This window comes from Protopterus annectens, chromosome 9.part0, assembly GCF_019279795.1.
Source record: "Protopterus annectens isolate FY-2018-M chromosome 9.part0, PAN1.0, whole genome shotgun sequence".
Lineage (NCBI taxonomy): Eukaryota > Metazoa > Chordata > Ceratodontiformes > Protopteridae > Protopterus > Protopterus annectens.
In genome coordinates this window covers 282,360,725-282,387,924 of record NC_056743.1, presented here as the reverse complement: position 1 = coordinate 282,387,924, position 27,200 = coordinate 282,360,725, and the positions used below count along the sequence as shown (strand labels likewise).

The 27,200-nt window shown below is 37.6% G+C and overlaps 1 protein-coding gene across 1 annotated transcript in view; it reads right to left on the bottom strand.

The window, feature by feature from the left end:
• Positions 1-27,200, bottom strand: part of LOC122811191 (butyrophilin subfamily 1 member A1-like) — a 331,929-nt gene that overhangs the window by 117,456 nt on the left and 187,273 nt on the right. Inside the window, exons 5-6 of the mRNA XM_044082864.1 lie at positions 14,243-14,362; positions 756-779 (exon numbers count right to left, since the gene is read on the bottom strand). Coding sequence (XP_043938799.1) covers positions 756-779; positions 14,243-14,362 — 144 coding nt within the window. The remainder of the gene's footprint in view (positions 1-755; positions 780-14,242; positions 14,363-27,200) is intronic.

The following is a 27,200-nucleotide window of genomic DNA, read 5'->3' as shown; positions in this document are numbered from 1 at the left end:
CGATAAACAGAGATATGCTGACATAAGACATTGGTTTTATTTTGGAGCCTTGTATCACTTAGGTGGTGTAAAATTCTGTCATTGAGGGGTTTTAGTTTTTCCACCATAAAAATGAATGCATGTATTACAGCATGCGATGTATATAACATTTTTGGTGTTGCACTTATTTTTTACATCGTTTTATTTGTGATTTCTTAGTTGTATACCATCCTCTCCATGGTTGCAGTGTTTGATTTTACATTTGTTAAAGTTATATTTTCAGCTTAACCATTTTAGTTATTCAGAAAACAAACCAGTATCACAATTGGCTTTTCAGTACATGCTCAATATCATGCCACCAAGTCATCAATGCTAAGCAGATGATAATGTGCTCTTTAATTTCTTGATGCCATCACTTGCTGTCAAAGTGCTGCAGGGCCACATTTCCAGAACATGAAGTACCCCCCCCCCCCGTGCAACTTAGAAGTTAAATGGGGTCACAACAGAGATGTTTGTAAGTAGGACAGTACTATTTATTTATGCACAGGGTCAGTGTGTCTTAGTGCAAAGGTTTGCATGGAAAAGCTCAGGAAGTGAACAGTGAATTATATTCCAACACAAGCATAAAAGATTTAGTCTGTCAAGCTGCTCACATCTGCAGTTTTGATAACTGAAGCTACCTTTAGAACTTTTAGAATTTAAACTAAAGAACAAGATGCTGCATTGATTCAATAAGAATTGTGTTACCATTTACAACTATTTAAATTTGTGCTTACCTTCTTGTAATGTCTTTTCTCGAACTGAAAAAGGAAAAAAAAACATTAGAATGCATATTAAACTACAATAATTGTACTATATTACACTTGGATATTAGAAAGCACGTTTAAATGTAAAAGTACAATATATTATAATTGGATATTAGAGAACAAATTTAAATGTAAACAGTATGTTTTATATTACCTGAATGTCTAAGTATTAACTGGAGCCATTCTTTATTCCTCAGGTTATTTTTACACTAAGATGCCCTAGTGCCTTTCATCTTAAATATTCCATAAAAGAAGGAACAGTTCATTGAAGATGAAGCATACATTTTAGTATGGTTTAATAAGTAGGTTTACCATCGTTTGTAGCTGATTGCCTATGAACGTCATCTTACTGCTCATAATCCACTGTAACCAATTCTACCTTCATTTTTAACAGATTTTTTTTTTCATTTTAATACTGAGAGACTCCTTTACCATATTTTTTCTTCTGCCTCGTCCATCAGAAGGCAGGATTTCCTTTTCCTTTGCAAATCCTGATATTTGAACCTATCATCTGCCATTTTCAGTAGGTATGCGTGTCATTTTATGTCACCAGTTCCATTACCACACATCTCAGTTGTCTCATCATTTTACCATTAAGTATCCCTCAAACTGTTTGCTGACAACTCTCACTTATTAGAATGGCTATCATCCATTTTGCCACCTCAGAATCAGAACTTAATCTATTCTGTCCAGACTTCACCTGATTAAAAAACCCTCTCCCTATTTTTGCTTCTCATAGCCCACCTGTATCTCTGTGGTGGGAATGGTTTCCAGTTTTGTAGAACAAGCAGGTTAAAAGTGCATAAAATGACTGAGTGTTGTTATTTTTCTGTTTTTTTACTTACTTTAGTTTAAGTGGACTCATTCTACTGGCTGTACCAACTATAAAGAAAGGACCAGGGAATAAATTCTGTATTAGCTCTCAGTGTAGCATGTATGCATTAAATAATACAGAGACAGTTAGACAACACCATTATTCTGGTTAAAGCAACAGAAATGACTGGCATGTATGTGTTTTTTTTTGTGTGTGTTTGTGTGTGTGTGCGTGTATATCTATATCTATATACCTATATATATACCTATATATATATATATATATATATATATATATATATATATATATATATATATAATATATTTAAATCAATACACACACACACACACACACGCACACACACACACACACACACACACACAATCATGATGTTAAAGTAACTTCAGAGTGCTTAGACTTGCACACAATGGAACAGATTCAGTGCCAACTTTAACCCCCCCCCCCAAAGGACCAATCCCAATACCAGACGAATGCCAGGAACCCAGCATTACTGCAGCACAGGTTAATGCTGCATTGTCCAAGGCCAAGAATACAGCTTCCATGGGACCTGACACTATCCTTGGCTGTGTTCTACATGAACTGCAAAGTGAACTAGCACCACACGTGTGTACCCTGTTCAGTCACAGCCTCACCTCAGTCTTTGTCCCTACAGAATGGTGCACTGCTACAGTCATCCCTCTCCATAAAGGGGGAGCGACTACAGACCCTGGGAATTATCACCCAATTAGCCTGATGAGTCTGATATGTAAGACTATGAAGCTCATCATCATGGACCTAATTAACAAGGATATAGGGAATCTCCAAACTCTGCATCCTACGCAATTTGGTTTTGTGAAGGGCAGATCATACCTGCTCAACCTGGTTGACTTATTTGAGTCAGTCATCAGAGCTGTGAATGAGGGCAAGGCAGTTCATACAGCCTACCTCGATCTGCTCAAGGCCTTTGATACCATTCCCCACTCAGGAATTATTGATAAACTCACCAAACTAGGCATCAACCCCTATATCACTAGGTGGGTTGCAAATTGGCTCACAGATAGAACACACAGTGTGAAAGTAGCAGACTTCAAGTCAGATTGCTGATCAGTCATGAGTGGAGTCCCACAGGTATCGGTCCTGGGTCCTCTCCTGTTTGGCATCCACTTCTCAGAAGTCCAGGCCAAAACGGAGGGACTCTGGCTGACTAAGTTTGCCGACGATTGCAAGCTGGGAGCCATTATTAACTCTTCAAGATGTAGACATCCTACAGAAAGGCCTCAATGAGACCAACAACTGGTGTTGAAACCATGGCCTTAAGCTTAATGCCAAAAAATGTGTCATCATTCCCTTTGGGAAAAACTCAGTTCCCTCTAATTACCACATGGATGGTAGCCCACTGAACACTGAAGGCCATTATAAGAGATCTGGGGACACAGGTTGACAGCAACCTCTCCTTTGACCACCACATTGCTACTGTGGTCAGAAAGTCCTTCTATGTGGCACATCTCATTGGCAAGGGTTTTGCATCCAGGAAGAAAGAGGTCATCATCTCTCTCTCTCTCTACTCTTCCCTCATTAGACCAATCATTGAGTATAATGCCCCATGTGACATGTACCTCACTAAACACCTGCAACAGCTGTAAAGGTCACAAAAGTACCTCATGAAGAGGATCCTATGCCTTAAACACATGCCCTACATGGAAAAACTTAAAAAACTCCAGCTTTTCTCTGTCTCATATCATCTATTAAGAGGCAATCTCTGGTTGACTTACAAAGCCATCACCCTGCCCTGTAAGAAGTGTTACACCTAAAGAAATCCCAATCCCTCTACACCACATACTCTATGGACCTCAACCTCATTACCAAAATCAACAGAACATGCTGGAGGGACAGATTATTCCTGCCCCTGCTCTGGAATAAACTTCCCATACATGTCAAGCAGAGCACCTCACTGGCCCTTTTCAAGAGAAATCTTGATGAGTGGGTGGGAAATAAAAAGTTCACTCCGGGGAAAACTCCAGTGGCTCTGCTTGATTGAGGAATTGGGAACTAATGGCGGCATGATGCCAGAGCACTTTTATGAGCTAGACTTGTAAAGGCTCCAGGGTCGTTGGCTTAGTACACACTTATGAACCTATGAACAATAAGTGAAAAACACACCTATTAAAATGCGAACACTTGTGCAGAAGGCATTGTATGTGTATTAAATTGAAAATAAAAAAAAAAGTTTCATTAAATTGCAAGTAACACACACACAGATAGGAGATAAATAAAGGAATATAGCAGTAATGAATATAGCAGAAACAGAAATTTTAAAAAAATATTAAGGATAGGAAGCTTAAATAACAGAGTAATATAAATGCTTCAGACAGACTTACCATGAAAGTATTTATAAATAAAAGATTATCAAAACACAGAAAGGTCTGCCTTATAGTATCTTACTTAAGGAAAGAAATATAAAGGCCAGATTCATTAATGCCTAAGTGCACACCATTCTGAGTAAACAGACAACACAAGCATAGTTCATACCTTCTTTCCCCAAATTTTAATTTTCTTATCGATTTTCTTGCAGCCTTAAATAGTGAGGGGGATTCATAAAGGTTGCCACAAAGTGTACACAAAGTGTAGACAGCATGTACACTTAGTGTAATCTGAGTGATTAGAAAGCACACAACTTATGGTAAGGATGTTCCTGAATACAGATAATATTACTTAGTGTAGGTATTAATAAATCTTCCCTTAGGTGCAGTACCTTAGCTTAAAGCAATGCAAAACTGACAAAGGGGAGCAGTACCAGTGTGTTTGACTTTCAAGTGAGGGAATTATAATAGAATTATATAAGTACTGAAGGCCTTACGATCAATAATGGAGACTAGCAGTAAGTGAAAGACTTAGCAACCGATAAATAATTCACATGGGTCGTAGCATTCCTTATAAGAAAAGTGTGTCAGGCCATAAAACTTGGGGGTGACTGAGGAAAAAAACAAGATAATGTATCAGTTATGATTAGAGTTCAGGATTAAAGACATAAAATCTCTAAACGGGATCATGAAATGCCTAGAAGCACAGTCTTCAATGTCCATATAGGGACATAATGACAGATGCAGTTTGTGGATCACAGATTTTTTTCATGGAAGCTTAAGTTCCAGTGTTGTGAATTACTGCATACAGAAAAACTGCAGCTCTGAAACCAAACTTTCCAAACTCAGGTCACGGTATCTTTCTTCTCTTGTGTGTCACAGGATGGAAAAGACTAATATATAATGGTTAAATAATGAACTGCTCTCTTTCCTGGTTAACAAATATCTCATATATATAATATTATGTCCAAGAGAGTATGGCTGTTCAGTGAGTAACTCATCATAAATTCAACTGATTTTTTTTTTTTGTGACAGGTATAATAGGAAAAATCAGGGAATGTTTGATGTAGCCTGCTTGGAGGTTAGTTATCATATCTCTCAACCTGTTAGAGCAAAAAATCTGGACAAAGTCATAAATAAAAGTGGGACAAAGGGCCAAAAATAGGGACAATTTTTAAATATTGCTCTTACAAACTTAGAAAGTTGATAAAATAACAGGTTTTCATCAGCATGGATTTTCTGAAGGGTACGAACTCTGAAACTCAAATGTCTGTCATGATTTCTAACTTCAGTCTTTAATGATTTGCCACTAATTTGCCAGAAAACTACAATGTTATGAAAAATGGAACAAAAATATGAGGCAAAACTCTGGACAATTTGCCAAAATCTGTACAGTTGAGAGGGATGTTAGTTATGCATTTTGTTTTTATCTCTTATACATTAACTTGTAATTATGTAAAACATCCTGAGATGGGACTATATAGTGTGTCACTGCCATCACTCCAGGGGTAAGTCCTGTTTCATGTCTTTAGTGACATTATAGGAGCAACAGGGATGAAGTGTACGTCTTTAAAAAAGGCGGCAAGATCTGCAGTAGAATAGGTACTCCTGGAAAGTGAAAACTGGCCAAAGTATACTGGAGAAGAAGTCATAAGACCAAAAGATGAGGTATAATGTGAAATGTACACTACTATGCAAAATAAGTACAAGGACATGCAAAGATTACATGTACAGAGAAGTACTGATGGTCATAGACTGTAATAGCACCTTCACGTAGACAATCTAATGACACAGCAAACAATATTCTGAGATGGGAGACCACTACATGGATGCTGAGGTGTAAAAAGAGAAGTGTGACCGTAAGAAGCATAGAAGCGTTGTTACTATCAGGATGGTAAGGAGGATACGCTTCATCTGTGGGACTTTGTTTAGTTCTGGAGGTTTCATTTATTTATTGATTTTTACATTTGTTTACTGGGAGAATCCAGTTGGGCATGAATCCCATTTTCAGCAGAGGCTCGGGGAGAAAAGCTCCACAAAGATTAGTACAGAAAATGCAATACACTACACAATGCACATGTTGTTAAAGTACAGTACAAAAGAAAGTAAGGAGCTGTGGCATGGTAGTTTCTAATGTAAGCATAGATTAATCATACACTGTAAAATAACATTATGTGAACAATATGCAAAACAGCTGAAGGGCATTTCTTTCAGTTATAGGGTTACATTCCTACAATGGTTAAAACAATAAATATAAGGTATTTGAGTACAAAATATAGAGGGGAGCTGATTGTAGGCTTGCACAGTAAGATCAACATGGGAAGCTACTCGGTGTCTGAACAACTGCATATCCATAACCTGTTTAAGTGGGCTCGGAGGAGGTTTTTGAAGTTATTTTTGTTTTCTGTGGACCTAATATCTGGGGGGGGGGGGGATTCCATGTTTTTGCAACAGTAGAAGAGTAGAGGGAGTCATCAGAGCTATTTCGGCCTTTGATTATGTCAGCTAGTACTTTGTTGGTGGATTTAGTAGGTGGATGTTGGAACAGATATTTAGCAGGCCATGTAGAGAAGGAATTTTATCAGGATTTTATAGGATTTGATGGGCTATTGTAAGTTGGTTGTAGGTGAGCAGGTTAGATAACTCTAGCCAGCATAATTTCTTCATTACTAGGCAGTGATGTGTACTGCAGGGCAAGTCAGTTGTGAACTTAGCTATTTTATTGTATCAAGTGTTAAGTTCTTTAAGTCTGCTTTATTTAGGTTGATGATTATGGGGGAGGCATAGAGAAGTGTGGAGACAAGGTGAGTTCTTTTGATGGTTGCTTTATGGTTGTTGGTTAGATATTTTCTGCATCTGTATAGTGTTCTGAGTTTTTTGTGGACCTTTTTTATTGTCTGTGCAATATGCATATCAAATTTCATGTGATCTATGATAACTCCTAGTAGTTTGGTGTTCTCGACCGGTGTGATAAGGGTGTTATTAGCTGAATATATTGTGAATGATGGATGGGGTCTGGGCTGTTATTGGATGGATTATTATTAGCTGGGTTTTTTGGGGAGTTAAGTCTTAGTTGAGAATTGGCAAAGAAACAGTAAAGAACTCTTGTGTCAATTTCTGGAATTGAGGAAGCAATGGTGTCGAACTGATTAGGGCAGAGTCATCACTGTACTGGACTGTTGTAGCATGCTGTGTAGATTTGTGAAGTTGGTTGGTAAATTTGTTAAAAAGGAGGGGACCGAGGGTGGATCCTTGGGGGACCCCCAAGGTGACAGATAGGGGAGAGATGGGGAATTTTGCCATGTTACTACCTGTTGGTGGTTGGATAAATAGTCCTGAAACCAGGCTAGAGTGGAGTGGCTTAGATTAAGGTCAGAGAGGGCACTTGGGGGTTTGGGATGGGAGACTATATCAAAGGCTTGGAGAAATCTAGGAAAACAGTGGAGACAATGTTGCCATTGCTACAGTATTGATTTACAATATTGGTAAAACTGATGAGGGCTGTGGTAGTACTATTATTAGGATGAAATCCATGTTGGGTGTTGGACAGCAGTTTGTCAGTAAGGAGATAATTCATCATTTGAGAATGCATACTTTTTTCCAGTATCTTAGACAAGGGAGATAGAATGAGATAGAATGGTAATTGGGCAGTAGTTAGATAATTAAACTGAGTTACCCCCTTTGTAAAGTGGTATTATATGTGCGGTTTTCCATAGAGAATGACCGCAGTGTTCTGACAAAGAGCGAGTGATTAGTAGGGAGAGGCTGTGTCTGTGATCTTGAGGTATCCTGCAGGTAATTTATCAGCAGCCATAGTTGTGGGTTTAAGTTTACTCAGATATTTACATATTGTGCTAGTAGGGGCAGGTTGTAGGAAGAAGCTGTGTTGGTCTACTAAGGGAAAGGATGAAAGTGCTCAACTTTTGAATAAGTGTTGGTTGTTAACTTTCAGTGTTTTATTAAAGGAGATAAATGAGCTCCGAAGTTGGTGACGGACATTTTGGCTGTTTCTATTGTCTATTAGTTTGTGTTTTATTGTGTCACAATAAGGCTTAGGCCTTATCTCTCTGTTTTAGAAGTAATCTGGTATCTTTGGTAAGCCAGGGCACATAATTGGATTTAGTTCTAACAGTTCTGATGGGGAGAGCTGATTCAGAATGTTAAGGAAAGTGTTGCTTAAGTAATCTACAGCACCATCCAGGGAGAGAAATGAGAGTGGCCTCAAACTGCATTGATTTAGTGTGGATAGGAAGTCTTGGGTTTTGAAGTTCTTTATCAGATTTGTTGGAGGATGGTAGATTTTATTGGGTTCGCTTGTTGTCTAATTATGAAGGTGGGAAGGTGATCACTGAGTGTGTCTGGGAGGGAACCTGAGAGGTAGGATTAAGATGGCTGGTTAATAAGGATCTAGTCTAAGATGGACTCCTTTTTAGATGTTTTATCTACTTGGGTTGTGGATTTGATTAACTGAATGAAGCCATGTAGGTTGATGTGGTTGGTCGGGTGGGGTGAGTTACACGATGACCAGTCAGTATTTAAGTTGCCCAGTATGATTGTTTGTGGGGAGGATGTTTTGGGATGTCCAGTCTAGAATGGAGTCTACTGTATTAATGTTTTTGCCAGGGGTATATAGGTTCCAATTATGTGCAGCTGTTTTTTTTCTATTTATTTTTGGCTTGGTGAATATTATTTCAGCATTATTGAATTTTGGTGGGTTGTTGTCTAATATATTTGTGGTCGGTTTATTTTTAAAGAGCAGTACAATGCCTCCAACTCTTTTGGATGTCCTGTTTTAACTAAGAACATTAGAGCCAGGGGAACAAATTCATTATCATTGATTTGTGGTTTTAGCCAGGTCTCTGTGAGAAGAATTATGTCAGGGGCGTAAAGGGCCAGAGTGGAGTGTATTTTATTCAGTATGTTTGTAATATTTATGTTAAGTATTAGGAGGTCTGTGGGTTTCCTGCGGGGGGGGGGGGGTGTTAGAATGTTATATGTCTGGCTGCAGGTGGGGAGGTTGTTATTGTTTGTAGGGCCAGGATTTGGGTGCATGTCGCCACTGACTAAGAGCTGGGATGCTATATAAATGATCGTTTTTAGATATTTTGCTATAAATGTGTTGTAGTTTGTGGAAATTTGGGTGTTTAATTGGTACAGGGGAACTACGAATGAGGCAAGGTCGAAATATGAGAGGTTGTAAACAGATGGCGATATTAGTAGTAAAGCTGGTTTGTCTTCTGTAGGGATTGGGCAGGTGGGGGATTTGGTTTGAGGCTTTGGGTTACTGATATGAGGATAGGTTAATAGTGAGGCTTATAACTATTATAAAGGTTAGGGACTGCATTTTGTTCTTAGAAGCTAAGGGGAAAAGAACAGAACCTATGTAGATATGTTACAGGAGAGGGTAGTGTTTAGGTAATGTTATGGATAATGTATTTGGAGTAGGGAGACCGGGTGGGTTTTTTGGTTTAGAAAGATTATAGGGTTTGGTGAATGTGTGCGTGAGGGAAGTTTGCATGGGTGTAGATGAGTATACAGTGAGACAGAAGCTAAGCTGTATTTGGATAGTGGCTTGTTAGTTTTGAGGTAAGAGTGAGAGGTTGCAGGGAAGTGGCTTGTTAGCAAGGTTGCAGGGGAGTAACTTTGTAGAGAGAGTGAGGTAGCAGGGGAGTGGCTTGGTAGGTATAAAGGTCAGGAGCCTGGGGGTGGGTGAGAATGGGGGGTAGGATAGGGGAGCATAGTGAGCCTGAGCATATTGGGCTGGACCAGACTCGCCACAAAGGACCCATCAGGAATAATCAATGAGGTAAGTTGAAGTATAATGTAGAGAGAGTAGAGTAATGTGGCCAGGATATATTAGAATATATTTTTAAAGTTTAAAATGGGGAGCATAGGGAGGAAGGAAAGTTTAAGATTCTAGGAGAGTGGAATGAAATGAACAGAGCACTTATACAGAATATAGGGTAGGTTAGACAGACTGGAAAATTAGAAAAGAGGGTTTAGCAGCACAAGATGGTTGATGCGGTCTGGTTCAGCCTGGTGATGTGTATTAGAGATGAGGGCTAGGCAATATATTATTAAAAGATGCAATCAAAACCTACAGTTAGTTTTTAGTGTTTAGTTTTCTTTGCTGGGGATGTTATTTGGCAGGACACTGGTCTCAAAAGGTTTTGCTGGGGAGGTAGATAAGGAATGTAATTTCAATCTATGAAGAGAGGGAGAGAATACAGGGTTAGAGGGAAAATGCACTTTACACAGAATTATATTGTTTTGAAAGTAAATACAAGATTTTGTTCTGGTTGGTGGGGGTGAAGTAACATAGCCAGTTGTAAAGAGACTATAAGCTGCTAGAAGTGGATATGCAGTACATTCTTACATTCAGGTTGTACCCAAAATGCAGGAAACATAGCAGAACATTCCATAAAAAAAGAACTAAACATTCCACAATGTCATTGAGTTCATGGAAAATGACATAGCAGGATGTTCCTTAATATATTCTATACAACATTTGTCATCTCACAGTACAAAAGCAATTAAAACACCATCTATTTAATACATATATTATGCTCCAGTTACCCTAACACTAGTAGGATCTGTTTCTGTGGAACAGTTTAACAGTATATGTAGTCTTCTATAACTATCAATGTCTATTCGGTACTCTGTGCAAATGTATATTTTAGAACTGTAGTTATGCATAATAACTACGGCAACATGCAGCTGACTGTAGAACATTAATTCAGGATAGCAACAACATCAAAAGCACAGTCCCAACAGTAATCCTTCTCAGTGAGAAGCTGTATACATTCTGTTCACAATGCACTAAATAAGGATATGGCACATATAAGGCACAAGCCGGCTAGTAGTTACCTTAAAAGTCTAACGCAGCTAACTTCAGATAAGAAATTAAGGATGGTAATGTCAAAAAAAACATAGACCCATCAGTCATTTCCGATGAGAAGCAGCGGAACAGCTTTTTACAGTAATCTACACAAGGATAGTAGCACTTGTGAGGTAAAGTCATCCAGTAATCCCTTTAAAAGCTAGAGATTTGTAAGAAGGTAAAATCAGGGGGTCAGAGAGATATACAATACATATTATAAAATAATTAGAAAATTACCAGTGGTACAGTCTATGTTTCGCTTGAAAATGCTGAGGCCTGCAGCTCATACACATCACCAGATAACCTGTCCTGTCTGATTAGCAAGAGAGAGGATGACTGCCTAGATTGTGTAGCGGGGAGGAAGAAAAGATGGTGGGGAATGCTATGAAAAAGTTTTAAATCATGCAAAGCATGTTGGGAGAGCAGCAAGGTGAAAGTAAAGAGATGGAAAAAATAGAGTTTAAGAAACAAGCAGAAGAATGAAGCTGAAGGCAGAAGGGAGGTAATTGGTGGGCGTGACTCACCGCAAAGGACTCATCAGGAACAATCAGTGAGGTAAGTTAAAGTATAATGTAGATAGAGTAGAGTAATGTGTCCAGGAGAGATTAGAATGTATTTTTAAAGTTTAAAATGGGGAGTGTAGGGAGAAAGGAAAGTATAACATGCTAGGAAAGTGGAATGAAATGAACGGAGCAATTATACAGGATATAGGGTAGGTTAGGCAGACTGGAAAGTTAGAATAGAGGGTTTAGCAGCATAAGATGGTTCATGCTGTCTGTTTCAGCCTGGCAATGTGTGTATTAGAGACAGGGGCTAGGCCATATATTATTAAAAGATGCAACAGACACTTACAGTTAGTTTTTAGTGTTTAGTTTTGCTTGCTGGGGATGTTTGGCAGGTCTCAAAAGACTTTCCTGGGGAGGTAGATAAGGACTGTAATTCAAACAGTTGTACATTCTATGTTTTGCTTGAAAATGCTGAGGTCTGCAGCTTGTAGACATCGCCAGATAACCTGTCCTGTCGTGTTTGATTAGCGAGAGAGAGGAGGGCTGCCTAGATTGTGTACTGCAGTAATGAATTATGGCACTGAAGTGCAACTAATATGATGCGTGGTTGAATCAAACCTCAAAAGTGGAGTCTGTCTGAGATCACTATTGATTCTGTGCAGGAAATTGTAGGATACAACTGAAAACTTCATCCATCACAAACAAAAAGAGCCAACATATTTCAGAAAAGTAGATGAATAAGACAAGATGAAGGCAGAAAATAAAGATTAGAAAGAAAGGGCACTGGATCATAGATTACATTCATGTTCATGCATAGATAAAGAGCTTAAGGACATTGAACATAGAAGGTGGAACTAGAATCTCTAGGATTTACTGCGAGTAGAGAAACTGGTACACTGAATGGACCCTAATGATCTTTGGGTCAGATTCAGAATCATGGTCTTCACCACGCAGAGTTGATGTGCAGCTAAAGCTATTGTACTAAACATCGTATGATTTAGAGGTAATAGCACATAAGGCTGGAATCCTTGGTATACAAGTATGTTTTTTGGTACATGGTGTATATGCATGGAAACAACCCACATACACAGGCATACTAATTCAGAAATCTGAATAAAAAAAAAATCAAATTTCATGTAGCTTAGATGGCGTTGCTCTACAACAACAAAAATTCAGGTCCAATTGTCATCGTTAGTATGATTTCAGCAACCCCAAACCAAGGTTACAGATGAAAGATATGGATGGCAGATGGTCAGACAGTAGCATTCTTGTGTCAAGTTACAGACCATATGGCTGACACAACTCTTGAATGACTTGACGCATGATGATAGTGAAATGAATATTGCCTGTGGATGCCCAATGACATTGAAAAAATAATGACAGTTGGTAAGCATCTTAGCCTCTGGAATATTCCATAGACCTCTGGAGACTGAACATATTCCCAGCATATTTAATGTGCTCATAAGTGGGAATCTGCAACATTTCTTTGAATGAATATTACTGCATGAAGGGGAATATGTGCACTTTCCCCAGAATGTCGCCAACATTTTATACTTATAATGCAAAGTATTCTGCCACACATCAGGTATGTCTAACAGCGTTAGTCCCACAGAATGCACCCACATCACAGTCTTTGCACTAACTGATGAGTGAGTAAGTGACTGATACAGTGTAATCCATGCTGATTCTAGTAAGTAACGGTATCAGTGTACAGACGGTAAGTAACCATTATGTCAGCATAATAAATGTTTATTTCCAACATCTTGGCAGCCCTCACAGCTCTCACATTCTGTGTGGTTGTGCCCTTTACAATGCATTCCACTAAGGTTGCATACTACATGGCAACTTTATAGGTAATGCTGTTATATACCCTGCAGTCTTGGCTGCTCATTCCAGTGCAGAGACCTACAGCCAGTCAGAGGAGAGTATAATCATTCACTCCAGCAGACAGGTAACGAGTATATTGACTCACCTGACTGAGTTTCCATTGTCTGAACACTTCTGTTAGTGAACTAGAATGTATTCTAACCAAGGAGTGTTCCATGGTTGTGGTATGTTACATGCTGCACAATGTGACTGTGGCTATATCAGTTGCAAATGTAACGCAGCTGGGTTTGGAACTTCCCACTAATGTAAACAATGTGGAATTTAATACAACTTCCGTGTCAGGCAGTCATATAAGTGCAGCATGAAAAGCACTCAATATATGGCATGTCAGATCCAAACCATATGTACATAGCTCTCAACCTTCCATCTCCTAAATGAGGAACACTCGCCTTCATAATGTGGAACAAATGGGCAAAATGTGGAACTTATACTAATGGCTTACTAACAACTTCTGCTAGGAAGGTCATAGGATGGTTAAAATATGCTGGTTTTACTTATAAAGAAGATCCTTTAATGAATTAATATGATTAATTTCTGTTTACCATGGATTTCACTTAAATAAATTCCTAACACTGCATATGTGACTGACTCTTTCAATGTGGAACTGTGAGGAACTTCGAGGAACATGAACTTTTTAAGACCCCAAATGAGGTACGTTCCTCGTAATGAGGTACACTTGAGAGGTATGCATATGTATGCAACAGCTGTCTGGCTGAATTGATCAGGTATGCCATGTATTTAGCAATGTATTTGTGTGTGTATTCCAAAGTGTGACGTGGAAATCAGTACGGCATAATGAATTTAGCTTTGACAACACAAACTATATCATGTATATAATCAAATGTCTAAATTCAAAGGAAAAATATTGTATATTTGACACATAAATAGCTAAGAGGTGTATTGCAAAAGACCATATAACCTGAAATAATTAAAAGGGTTTGATTAGAGTTTTAATAAACACTTAACTGTCACTTTCAAGGAAGAAGAATAGAAAAGGAATAGGGACTTACCTTGGAACCTGTGGTACTTTCTTCTATAGAACAGAATGATGACTGGAAGTCCTATGGCTGCAGAAGCAAGCACCACGCCAAATGAAACCTGCCAGGGCAGAAGTTGTGGCAGGGCTTTGTCTGAAACAATCCAACATGTTTGTTAGAAAATGAATTACCCTGTAGGAACTCTTAGTACACAAAGTTTGAAAATCTTCTGTGTTACCACTCTGAATGAAAGTCTGAGGTGTTAAGGAGATCCTCTGAGGCTTAAAATCAGTATCTAATTATGTTCATATTATTGCTTGAAAAAAATGTTCAAAACTTGCTAGATGAAAGCAATGCATTGTCACAATGTGTAATGTCCACCTCTAAATTGTGTTTTGTGTGTGTGTCTGTGTGTTTGTGTGTGTATGTACGGCAGTGTGTCTTCTAGAGTATTAGTTATTTGATCATCAGTATACCATCTCTCTTCACATAGTAAAATATTGTCTTTCACAAGGCTTTCTACAAATGAACACAATAAGGACTTACTATGACATGAACATTACAAGGTAAGTGGAGATAGGCCATAAGGTGCACAGTGTAGGAAAGAGTTCATTTTTGACTTAATAATTGTACAAGGCGTGAATGAAAGGGACACAACTAAGGCTGGTGTTGCTTTCGTGTCATTACATGAATAAATGAGTCTTCATGGGTTCTGTTTAAGCAGTTTTATTCTATACAAACACATCACTGTAAAGACTTCTTGACTATGACTTAAGTAACTTATATATAAACTAACTACTGCAAACATACATGGTCACTCTCACTGGCTGCTTCTACAAAATAGTACTAGGGATTGCATGTGTTTGGAAATTATACGTACAGACACAGCCTCACATGCTTCTTAAAGACATAGTGCACACACGCTACACTCTGATCTACATCCTCCCTCTTCGAGAAATAGATCATGCAATTTGTCATGGGACTATTTAGCATGTAGAAATCACAGATAATCAATAGGCATGTATTATACAATACTAAGTACACAGATATATACAGTAAGTTCACATTGCTGTGTATTTCACACTAAGCTTAAAACTCGTCCATATCGTGTGATATAAAATTGGGAATTAGATTTCGTAACTGGGAGAGACTCTGCAAAATGGTTGACCTGTGTAATGTTCGAATCACTTTCTGGAACAGAATCAGACTTTTGAACATATTCTGGTCTGGAAACAATTTCTGACTCATTCTTTGAATTTGCATCACAGATACAATGTTGTGATTGCAATGATGATAATTCTGGTATAGGAAGAAGATGTCTGCAATTCCTCGTATACTCTACACCCTTGGAGCTTACCAAATAGGATCTCTGCTTGGCGCAGATACCTGTAATCTGTCCTATTCGATCAAAACCTTTCATTGTCTGGATTCTCACCATCTCTCCTCCCCTCAATGAATGAAGAAATCTGCTCGATTTGTCATAATTAGATTTCTGGATATTACACTTCTTAAACAATTGAGCCTTGATCGTTTTACTTTTCTTGGATTTAGGCTTCAACAAACTGGATGAAATGGGTAGCTTAGTTCTAGTTTGTTTGGAAAGTAGTCTTTTAGCAGGTGAGCCAAGAATATCATGAGATATGTTTCTGAGATTAAGTAAATTCAAGAAAACTTCGGTATTGTCATGCTTTGACATTTGAAGTAATTGCTTTGCACTCTTTACAGCTCATTCAGCTAGACCATTGAACTGTGGATATTCAGGACTACTAGTGACATGTACAAAGTCCCATTGTCTTGCAAATTTCTGAAACAACTGCCCAGTAAATTGAGTACCATTGTCAGAATAGAGCTTGTGTGGACTACCACGAACTGAGAGATGATATTTCAACTTACAGCTAACTAACAGCTGCTGAGGTTAGCTTTGGTAGTAGATCAATCTCAAACCAATTCAAATAAGAGTCTACCAAAACCAAATAGTGCTGATTTTTCCACTCAAGGATATCAGTAGCTACAGTAGACCAAGGTAGTTCAGGTATTGTATTTAGCTGATGTGGTTCTTTTTGCAAATGCTGTCTGGTACTATTACAAACTTAACAAGAAGAAAGCACTCTATCAACGTCCTTTGATAATGAAGGCCAAAATACAAATTTTCTAGCCCTTTTCATAGTGGATAATATGCCTGGGTGACTACGGTGCAAGATTTGGATATACTCATGCTGCAAGGAAGCAGGAACAAAAATTTTAGGACCTTTGTAAATAATACCATCCTCCATCAACAATTCAACTCTGTAAGGAAAATGTAGTTGCTCTTCAGGTGAAACAGTAGATTGCTTTGGCGGCCATCTGACATGGATATAATGAATAAGCTTTTGCGAAATTGGATCCTTCATAGTGTGATCTCTTAACTCTTCTAGTCTAGTGGTTGAGAAATTACGCACTGACATAACATCAAAGTCAAAACTTTCAGCATCAATTCATTTTGTTGTACTTCTAGGCAATCTGGATAAGGTATCAACCAGAGAGAGCAATTTACCTTTAGTATAGACCATTTTGAAATTGTACTTTTGGAGTTTGAATATCATTTTTTGTAATCTTGCTGGAGCAGAATGCATAGGTTTCTTCAGAATAGTAACAAGTGGCTGATGACCTATCCAGATAGCTCAACCATAAATATAATCATGAAACTTGGAACAGGCTAAAACTATTGCCAAAAGTTCTTTCTCAATTTGAGCATAGTGCATCTCTGTTTGAGTCAATGTCCTAGATGCATAAGCTACTGTTCTGCCCTCTTGAAGAATAACTGCACCAAGACCAAAGTATGAAGCATTACAAGAAAGAACAGGTTTGTTGACATCATATTACCTTAACGTAGGTGGAGTGGCAATTTTCTGCTTAAGGTTATCAAATGCCTTTTGATGATGTTCTAACCATGACCATACAACATCTTTGCATATTAGCTCTCTTAAAGGTGCTGTCAATTCACTGAAATCTAGGATAAATTTGCCTATATATTTGACCATGCCCAAAAAACACTGCAAACTCTGCAGATTATTTGGTGCTGGCATCTCTAGACTGGCTGTTTGGTAGGGTCAGGCTTTAAGCCTATACTGGTGAACAAATGTCCCATGTAAGTCATTCTGGAAACCTGATTTTACATTTCAGAGGCCTGAGCTTTAAGTTTACTTAACGTACTCCGTCAAGAACTTTCTTGAGGTTTCTGTCATGCTCAGCTGTACCAATGCCTCCAACTAATAGCTCGTCTACTATTATGGCAGAAGGGTAACTTGAAAAAATTTGCTCTATTGCATGCTGAAAAACTTCATTTACAGAATATATTCCAACTGGAATCCCTAGGAATCTGTATCTGCCAAATGAAGTACCAAAACTAGCGAGAAACGAGATTTGCTATCAAGCATCACTTGTCAAAATGAACTCTCTGCATCCAAAACAGAAAATACAGTAGTATTTGGTACTAGAGATGCAACTTCCTGTACTGTATGATTTGGATGATATGGCCTTTTTAATGTTTTGTTTAAATCTCTAGGAGCAATACACATCCTAAGTTTGTCTGAGCCTTTCTTATGAGCGGCTACCATGGATGACACACATTCAGTTGGTTCTGTGACTGGATCCGTACTAACAAAAGATGAAGCACCACAGTGTATCCAACTGCCAAATAAATCCTGCAAGCACGATGAGTTAAGGTACTGTTTATTACAAAAAACAAAAAATCACATAAAGCGCTTTTCGTCAGGCAACATAGCCCAACTTCTTCAGATAATTATACAACATAGGCCATGTTTATCAAGTCCCAATTTTTCCTTAAAATATTTATAAAATCATAACTGCCTATACAATCTGTAATAATAAGTCTGTTTTCATTTTAATTTAGTGTCCCATCCTGTAATGTACAGCTGTTTGTTTCTAAACTCTGGTTACTTGATAATATTGCTTTGTACAAGCCCACTTCTTTTTTATTTTCACTTCCTGACAAATTTCTTGTAGGAGTGACATAGGATAACCTCTCTTTTTAAACATGTCCATAAGTGTTCAGCATTTTTCAATGAACTGGTTGTCATCCGTAACCATTCAAGCTGCCCTTACAAACTGGCCCTTAACAACCGAACGTTTTTGATGGGCCGGATGGCAGCTACTGTAGTGAAGAAATGCATTTGAATATGTTTCCTTTCTATAAATCCTGGCTTTAAAACATTGATTTTGTCTATCCTTACTTAAATCAGCATCCGAGTAAGCAATTCTATCCTGTGAAAAATTATATGTGAATTTTAAGAATGTACTAGTGTTGTTTAAGTAAGTTAAAAAGTTAGAAGCCTCATGTTGGTTACCCTGGAACAGGATAAATATATCGGATATAACAACTGGTGAGCATTGTGGAAGTTATTACCCTGGTTAGTTGCATTAACTCTATTGATTTGAACCCCATTTGAATTAGTCTTGTACTTTTTATTGCTGTTGTTGTTATTACCTTTCTGTTTGGGTATTTGTGTCCAGCCCTCTTCAAATTGGTCCAATTCATGCATGTCCGTGGCTCCGCCAACTCCCCCTGATGTTGTACCCTGACTTTGGTCCCTGATGTTACCAAAGTTCATCTGGGGCAAGGGAGGTGCTGGATATGCCAAGCCCTTATCATAGGCTTCCCTGTCACGGTTTAGTTTCTTGACTTTGTTGTTTTTTAATTTCTCAAGGTAATGGTCAGTAGTAGAAAACAATCTTTCATATTCATACTTATAACGTACATTTGTAAAGATTCTTTTGACATTTTTGGACAATATAAACCACCTACAATATCAGGATGATTTAAGCTTTCTTACAATAGATGTGAAAGACTTGTATTCATCAATTCCCCACACAGAGGGAATTGAATGGGTGAGTTTATTACTACATGATATGGGAGCCCCCCAGAATGAAATAAAATTGATGGCTGAATTATTGGACACAGTTCTTTCCAACAATTACATCACTTTTAACAACAGATACTACTTACAAAAAATAGGAGTGGCGATGGGCTCTCCATGCGGTAGTACATTTTCAAATTTAGTAATGGCCTACTGGGAAAATGAACATCTCTTTGGTGTAACTACATACACAAGTAAGATTAAATATTATATACGTTTCCTGGATGATATATTTATCCTGTTCCAGGGTAACCAACAGGAGGCTTCTAACTTTTTAACTTACTTAAACAACACTAGTACATTCTTAAAATTCACATATAATTTTTCACAGGATATAATTGCTTACTTGGATGCTGATTTAAGTAAGGCTAGACAAAATCAATGTTTTAAAGCCAGGATTTATAGAAAGGAAACATATTCAAATGCATTTCTTCACTATAGTAGCTGCCATCCGGCCCATCAAAAACGTTTGGTTGTTAAGGGCCAATTTGTAAGGGCAGCCCGAATGGTCACGGATGACAACCAGTTCATTGAAGAATGCTCAACACTTATGGACATGTTTAAAAAGAGAGGTTATCCTATGTCACTCCTACAAGAAATTTGTCAGGAAGTGAAAAATAAAAGAGAAGTGGGCTTGTACAAAGCAATATTATCAAGTAACCAGAGTTTAGAAACAAACAGCTGTACATTACAGGATGGGACACTAAATGAAAATGAAAACAGACTTATTATTACAGATTGTATAGGCAGTTATGATTTTATAAATATTTTAAGGAAAAATTGGGACTTGATAAACATGGATACACATCTACCAAGAGGTCCTATTGACTTCCCTAGAATAGTTTATAGAAAAGGAAAAAACTTAAAGAATCTAGTGGAAACTCGGTACTCAAACTTTGCTACATTTAACCATGCAGGTATGAACAAGTGTTTGTCATGCCCCTATTGTAAATATATGGAGCAGGGAATAAAATTTAGTATAAGAGGTTTTGAATACAACACTAAGTACAAATTTGATTGTAACTACAAGGGAGTGGTATACCCGGCTAAGTGTCATACCTTTCCTGCCTTCTGTATCGGCAAAACTGACAGAAGGCTTAGGGACAGGGTCTATAAACACACATATGCTATTAGGTCTAACAAATCAGAAAACGCATTGGCCAGGCACATTATGAAAGCACCCACCCATGGTTTTACTTTTAGGGCTATAGATTGTATTGCCTATGACCCTAGAGGAGGGCCTCTTTCCTTGCTCTTAGAGAAATTAGAATTGAGTTGGCAATTATGTACCTTTGCATGTTACCCTCTGGGCATCAACGAAATGTATTCAATTAAGTGCTTTCTACAACTTAAAAATTTGGTTAGGAGTTGACCTTTATGCTGTGTTTAAAATGGTCTATGCATACTATTGTCTTAGAGTGTATTTGACTTTCAGCTTTTTAAGTCAGGTTTTGCTGTTTTTCACTTACATGTTTTTATTTACATGCTTTTTAGGTTTATTATACTTGAACACAAAACATAAATATAAATACACACATACACTGTTAATTTTAATTGCATTAATATTTCATAATAGATAATTATTGGTTTTAGATTTTTTACACTGATCTTTTACACTATTTATTATTTTAAAATATTTTAAAATATTGCTTTAAAACAATGTGTTAGATGAGAACTGTTTAAGCTATATACTTTAGGTAATGAATGAAGGTGGTTGCCACTTTAAGAGCAGCTGATTCATGCTGATTCAGGAACCAGCTGACTTTTCACTTCCTTTTCACTTCCTATATAGTGTATGGCCTATGTTGTATAATTATCTGAAGAAGTTGGGCTATGTGGCCTGACGAAAAGCGCTTTATGTGATTTTTTTTTTTGTAATAAACAGTACGTTAACTCATCGTGCTTGCGGGATTTATTTGGGCAGTTGGATACAATGTGGTGCTTCTTCTTTGGTAGTACAGTTCTGTGACTAGACAAATTACACCTTGCTGCATCATTTTATCCAACTGAGCTTTAACTTTGTCCTACATTGCAATTGGAACTCTTCTTGCTGGACTGACTACTGGGCTAACCTCTGGATCTAGCTTCATGGAATACACAACTTGAAGCTTGCCCAACTTATAAAAACATCAGCATTCTCTGAGAAAATGGGTTCTGAAAAACTGGAACTCGGAACTGCATTCACATGTTGAATTTCTTTAGCAAAAGATAGTAGATTTATTCTCAAGCTATCTTTGAGACCTAGTAAAGACTGCACAGGTCGTCGGACTATGTAGAATAATAAGTTGTAACAGCTTTCAGCCAAATAACAGGAAAGTATTACTGAACCTTCGGTTTGAATCTCTTCATCTCCATACACAACAAGTCTCGCATTGCTGGTTGTACTGAGTTGTTCATTAGTTCTCACTTTTGCAAATGTGTCCGTTGACATAACATTGCACTTTGACCCAGTGTCCACTTTGAGCTCTGTGGATTTTCCATAGATCCTGACTGTACAAAACACTTCGCTCCTTGTTAACAAGTTTACTGCATCAACTCTTTCTCCAAGTACTGATACACCATCCATATAGAAGTCTGACTGTTTCGGTTCTAGCTTTTTTGTGCAGCCTTTTTTTTACAACTGAGTGAGGCTTACTTGACTTGAAAAACTTTTGAAAGTGGTTCCATTGCTTACACTTGTGGGATTGCTGGTGCAATGCTAAACACTTCTCTCTTAGATTCATGATTTGCACCACATTTGCAACAGTTAACAAGCTAGATTTGGACTCACGTTTGCATTGTACTGGACTGGCGGTGAAGCTTGTACTTTCTAGAACTTTCTGGAAAGCTGCCAAACTTCTTTGGAAACCCTGTGGCTGTTCCCTTCTTAGGCCTGTTTCTGCTTGCTACGTATTGCATACTATCTACGTTTGCTCTGGAGCTCATTGAAACCATCCTCTTGTCACTTGTAAGCATATGTCTATGTCTTTCAGTCACCTCATGGATCTGACAAATCTCCATTGCTTTGCATAAGGTCAAATCACTGTCATGAAGCAAAATCCTTCTCACTGCAGCACTATTAATACCACACACAAGTCTGTCCTTTATCAGCTCATCTTTTAAATCACCAAACCAACATGTCTGAGCTCCGTTTCTTAAGTCAGTCATGTAGGCTGCAAATGTCTTCCCTGGTTTCTGGTTCCTTGTGTAAAACAAATGCCTCTATAATGTAATGTTCGTCTGTGAGCTGCACATTTCTCTGAACTTGCACTTCAAATACTCGGGGTCTTCCCTTGATTCAGCTTGCAGAACAATATGGCAGTCAGCACCTTCACCTTCATACACTGCTGGTGCGTATACAACTGAACATTCTTTCTCTATGGCCTCAGATCCTACTAGGTTTAACAAAATGAATGCCCTAGTACATGTAACATATATACAAACTAGCTAATGTGATCATACATGCTCACTCACTGGCTGCTTCTACAAAATGGCACTAGGGATTGCAAGTGTCTGGAATTTATACGTGCGCACACAGCCTTGCATGCTTCTTAAAGACATAGCACAGACACATGTTACATGCTGATCTACAGCTAGGAAATGTACTGCATATTTGTTACAGAAACACATACAGGCTATGTAGTGATCTGTACAGAGGAAGTCTTCACATATCAATTTATTTTTTTATGTGGGAATTTAGTGAACAGCAGTCAATGATAAACTGATACCAAGAGCATCAACAGTAAGTATGTTTATTTCATATAATTCATCTCTTTTTAATAATATCACTCCTCATAAATAGTCTGCATTTGTTGTTATTTAACGTTAAGTATTCAGACTGGCCAAGCCACTTAATGTGATTGTCACTGTTAATTTATATTTCTTATATTAAATACAAACTATTGTTTTAAATTAGATTTTTTTTTCTGATTAGCATTTTAAAATTGCTCTTCTATAAAATCTAATGCATGTGTTAATGTTTGTGAGCTCACTGTTTCATGAATACAATAGTTTTTACCAAGAAAAACACCATTTTTATGTTTATTTGTTTAAGCTAAAACTTTTGCAAAAGTTTATAATTCTGGTGCTGACAGTTAAAGCCAAAAATGCACAAGTGATTTTATTAAATTTCCCTGGAAATTTGAGAAATTTCTCTACAGTATTTTTAACTTTATTTTATTTAAGATTGCTTTTTTTTTTTTACTTTTAATGTTATCATGTTTCCAAAGTTTAATGGACTTCAATAATTTCTCATAAAAGCCACATTTTGATTTTGTTGGTCCTCCTACTAATACAATCAAATTATCATTCCATTTCTTCAAGCTATCTACTCCACAAAAAAAAAAAAAAAAATTAAAAACTGAGAATTTAATATATTTGCTTTTAACTTTGTGGAACCACCTTCCTAAATTGTGTGTATGTGTGTATATATATATATATATATATATATATATATATATATATATATATATATATATTATATATATATATATATATATATATATATATATATATATATATATATATATGGGTCTACTTTGTTTGATAGAAAACACATTTGACTGAAACTCATTTTGTCTAAACAGGTATATGCCCTGTTCCCCACTGTAGTGCGATCCTGGAGTTAGTATATACAGTTAGGGGAGGGGGTGCAGTGGGCACAACCCCCCTCACATTGGTGGGTGTGGGAGGCATAGCCCTCCACATAGTTTGGGTATATATTATTTTCTGGAAAGAGTTATTCATTTGATTTGTAAGAATCCATGTCTATGGTTTACAACATTTAAAACAGGTGTGGTGGGGCTACTCCCCCACCCCCTTACTATATATACTAACTCCAGGATTGCACTAAAGTAGGGAACAGGGCATATACCTGTTTAGATGAAATGAGTTTCAGTCAAATGAGTTTTCAGTGAAGTGAGCTTTCAGTGAATTGTGCTCAGGCAATTCATTTTCAGTGAAATGAGGCTTCGACAAAATGAGTTTCAGTGAAATGTGTTTTCTGTCAAAGTAGACCAATATATATACATATATAATTTAGATATAAATATATAGATATATATTCCGAATAAGAAACTATTTCCCCCGCTTGTTTATTTTGAGTTAAGAAGAACATTTCAGACTTTTTGTTTTATTCTCTATCCAGTTATAGTTATTAATTGATCTACTAGTTTGAAAAATGTTTCTGTTGATTTGTTGGCCTAGTTGCAAGTTAAAATCAAATCATCCATAAGAATATAATTTATGTAATCCTGTTCTTTGGAATTTAGTGTATGCATTTCTTTAGAATTTTGTATTAGCTTTAGGAAGGACAGGATAAACATGGATGATGACACTGGATATCTAGCTGCTTACCATTTATGCCTAAATAACCTTAACAGTGAAAGCTGTGCATTTACTGCAACATTACATCTGAAAGAGTAGGTCTAGCCTTTATAACTAGAATGACTAAGGCTAGACTAAGGCTACAGGCATTAGGACCATTCAGCAAACAGAAGTTTCCCCGGCTTTCAGGTGCCTTCCCCAGTCCCATAATCTTCTGTGCTATCTTGTCTTCTTCAGATCTGATGTTAGCTACATAATAAAGACATAAAAAGCCTTCTTCAAATAGGAGGGGGGAGATATCCAGGTTTGATGCCAGCAATAAACCTTCTCTTCCAGATCTAACAGTATAACAAGTATATTAATTTTGCATTTGGTAAGATGAGGTGCATCTTCCATAACCAACGGGACAGATGGCTTCCTATTGCAATTCCAAGACCCGTGATGGTAAGTCCTGGAATTATGAGTGAAAAAAAAAAAAAAGCAAATAAAAAAAAAAAGAAAATAAATGTTAAAAAAATTCTGTACTCCTAGTACATAATTTTTTACATAGGATAAATTAGTCTGAACCACTCAATTTATTTCTATGAAAATAATAGCTCAACGGATGATTTACATCTATGCACGGAGAAAGGACCCCCAAAATTTGAACAAAATGAAAGAAATAGGTAAATGAATATACAGGTTAGGTTTTGACTTAGTGTTACCTTAGACATAAAAGAAGGTTTGAAATACTCAAGCTTTATGAAATACAAAACAGAGTGCACAGTTAGAGCTTTTAATTTTGAAATTTGTCTAGTTAATGTAATCACCACTAAATAAATATTTTTTCTTAGCAAGAATTTTCTTATCTGCTGAATAAACATGTTCCAATGGAACCAAGGTTAACTTTTAATAGTAAGTCCCAAAGGATTACTGGATGTTGTAGTGAATGCCTTCACAAGAAGTTAACTTTAATATAGGCTTTTCATAGGGGTCGCCACAGCGGAACTCCGGTCCGCTAATGATTGGCAGTAGATTTTCACGAATGCCGAGGTGCCAGCTCGACATTCAACCTTCAACGAAGGCACGCCCATTTACGCATGTCTTTCAAACGCCCACCCAACTGTGGGAAGGACATGCAGACTCCACACAGAAGGCACTCCCCGACCTCCAGCCGAGAATTGAATGGGAGAACCTCTTGCTGTGAGGCAACAATGCTACCGCTGCACCACCACAGATTAAACCAAAGGCAGTGTAACAGAAGAATAATTGTCCAGAAACTGAGAATGGATCAAATTCTTAAGCAATAGCCAAAATCACAAACTGTGTGCCCATTTGGCTTCATGCGACATTTTTTGAGATGATGATAAAAGCTTAGTTATCCTGCTACAGAAGGAAGGGTTATTGGCAAATACTGAAAGTAGAGAAACCAACCAACTAACCATATGGAGTAAAGGTCTGTATATCTTCTGCCCATTGTATGGGTAAGTTTAATTTTCTCTAGGTTTCATGAGCAGGAACCTCTACAGAAGACAAAGCAGTAGCAGACAGAACTAAATCTTCCAGACCAATGTGAAGTTACCTTAAATTTGTGAAGTTCTGTCTTCTGGGTGATTCCTGTCATCAAAGGAAATGGGATGAAAGTGTAGTTGTGATCAGGTGGCCAGTTTTGGGCTGCAACATAATTTGGTGTGCCCTCAATGTAGGAATGAGAGATAAAAATTTGCCACAGCTGATGCTAGCCAGGATGGTAAATTGATCAATCTATCATGGTTTACCCCATCTCTTGAAAATTATCTGTGCTACCATGGAGCCAGGAATTTAGTCAAGGGGACAGAAGCAGACATGTTCAATTTGTCTGCCAGTAAGTTGGACTCCTAGGGATGTTATTTGCAGCCAGAAAGTTGTTGCTGGACATTGCCCAGTTCCTGACCCTCACAACTCTCTGGCATAGGAGATTGACTATGTTCCCCTTGTTTGTTTATGTACCCTACCTGTATCATGTTCTCTGTTTATATGGTGATATCACCTAGGGGGAAAGATTGCCGAAAGGCCTGGAGGATCAAAAGTACTGTCATCTAGTACAGAATGCAGATGAGAAGGGATATTTCTGAAGATGTCCATTAATCTGAACCATCTTCTCACTGAATTTCCTCAACCCCACCCCAGTGCAGAAGCATCTGGAGTGGCTGCCATCAACAATAATGGTAGGTAAAAGGGATTACTAAAACAAAGTCCTCTGCAAGTATGACCGGTGCAAGGCAAAAAGCCAACGTAACATGAAAAAAGTAGCCAGCACCCAACATCAGTGTATAAAAAACAGGTTTATATACACTGATGTTTGGTGCTGGCTACCTTTTTCAGGTAAAAGGGATTAACAAGGAAGAAATTGACCAGATCCATACCCCCTAACAAGTGAGGTTTGCAGGCCTTAGAAAAGTATTTAGTAATACAGAGAATCTGCCTCCTGGCAAAGTTTGACCCAAACAGTCCACAGAAAAATTCACATGTGGTATCTTATATGAAAAATCATAGAAGTGGTTGCTGTCAAAAGGACCAGGACCTTGAAACAAAATTGTACTATAACCCTTGCTCATGTCAGAAGGGATGATATCTTGACTTGGATATTGGATTCTTTCTATGATGAGTCTTGTTTATATGATCAGGTTGCTGGAGTGCAGCCTATAAAAATAAGTAGCTAAAACTGTTATTTTCTCCACATAAACCATTATCCTCAGAAACCAGAATAAAGTGATCAGATATTCCTTCACTAATACCAGAACTTGAATAGA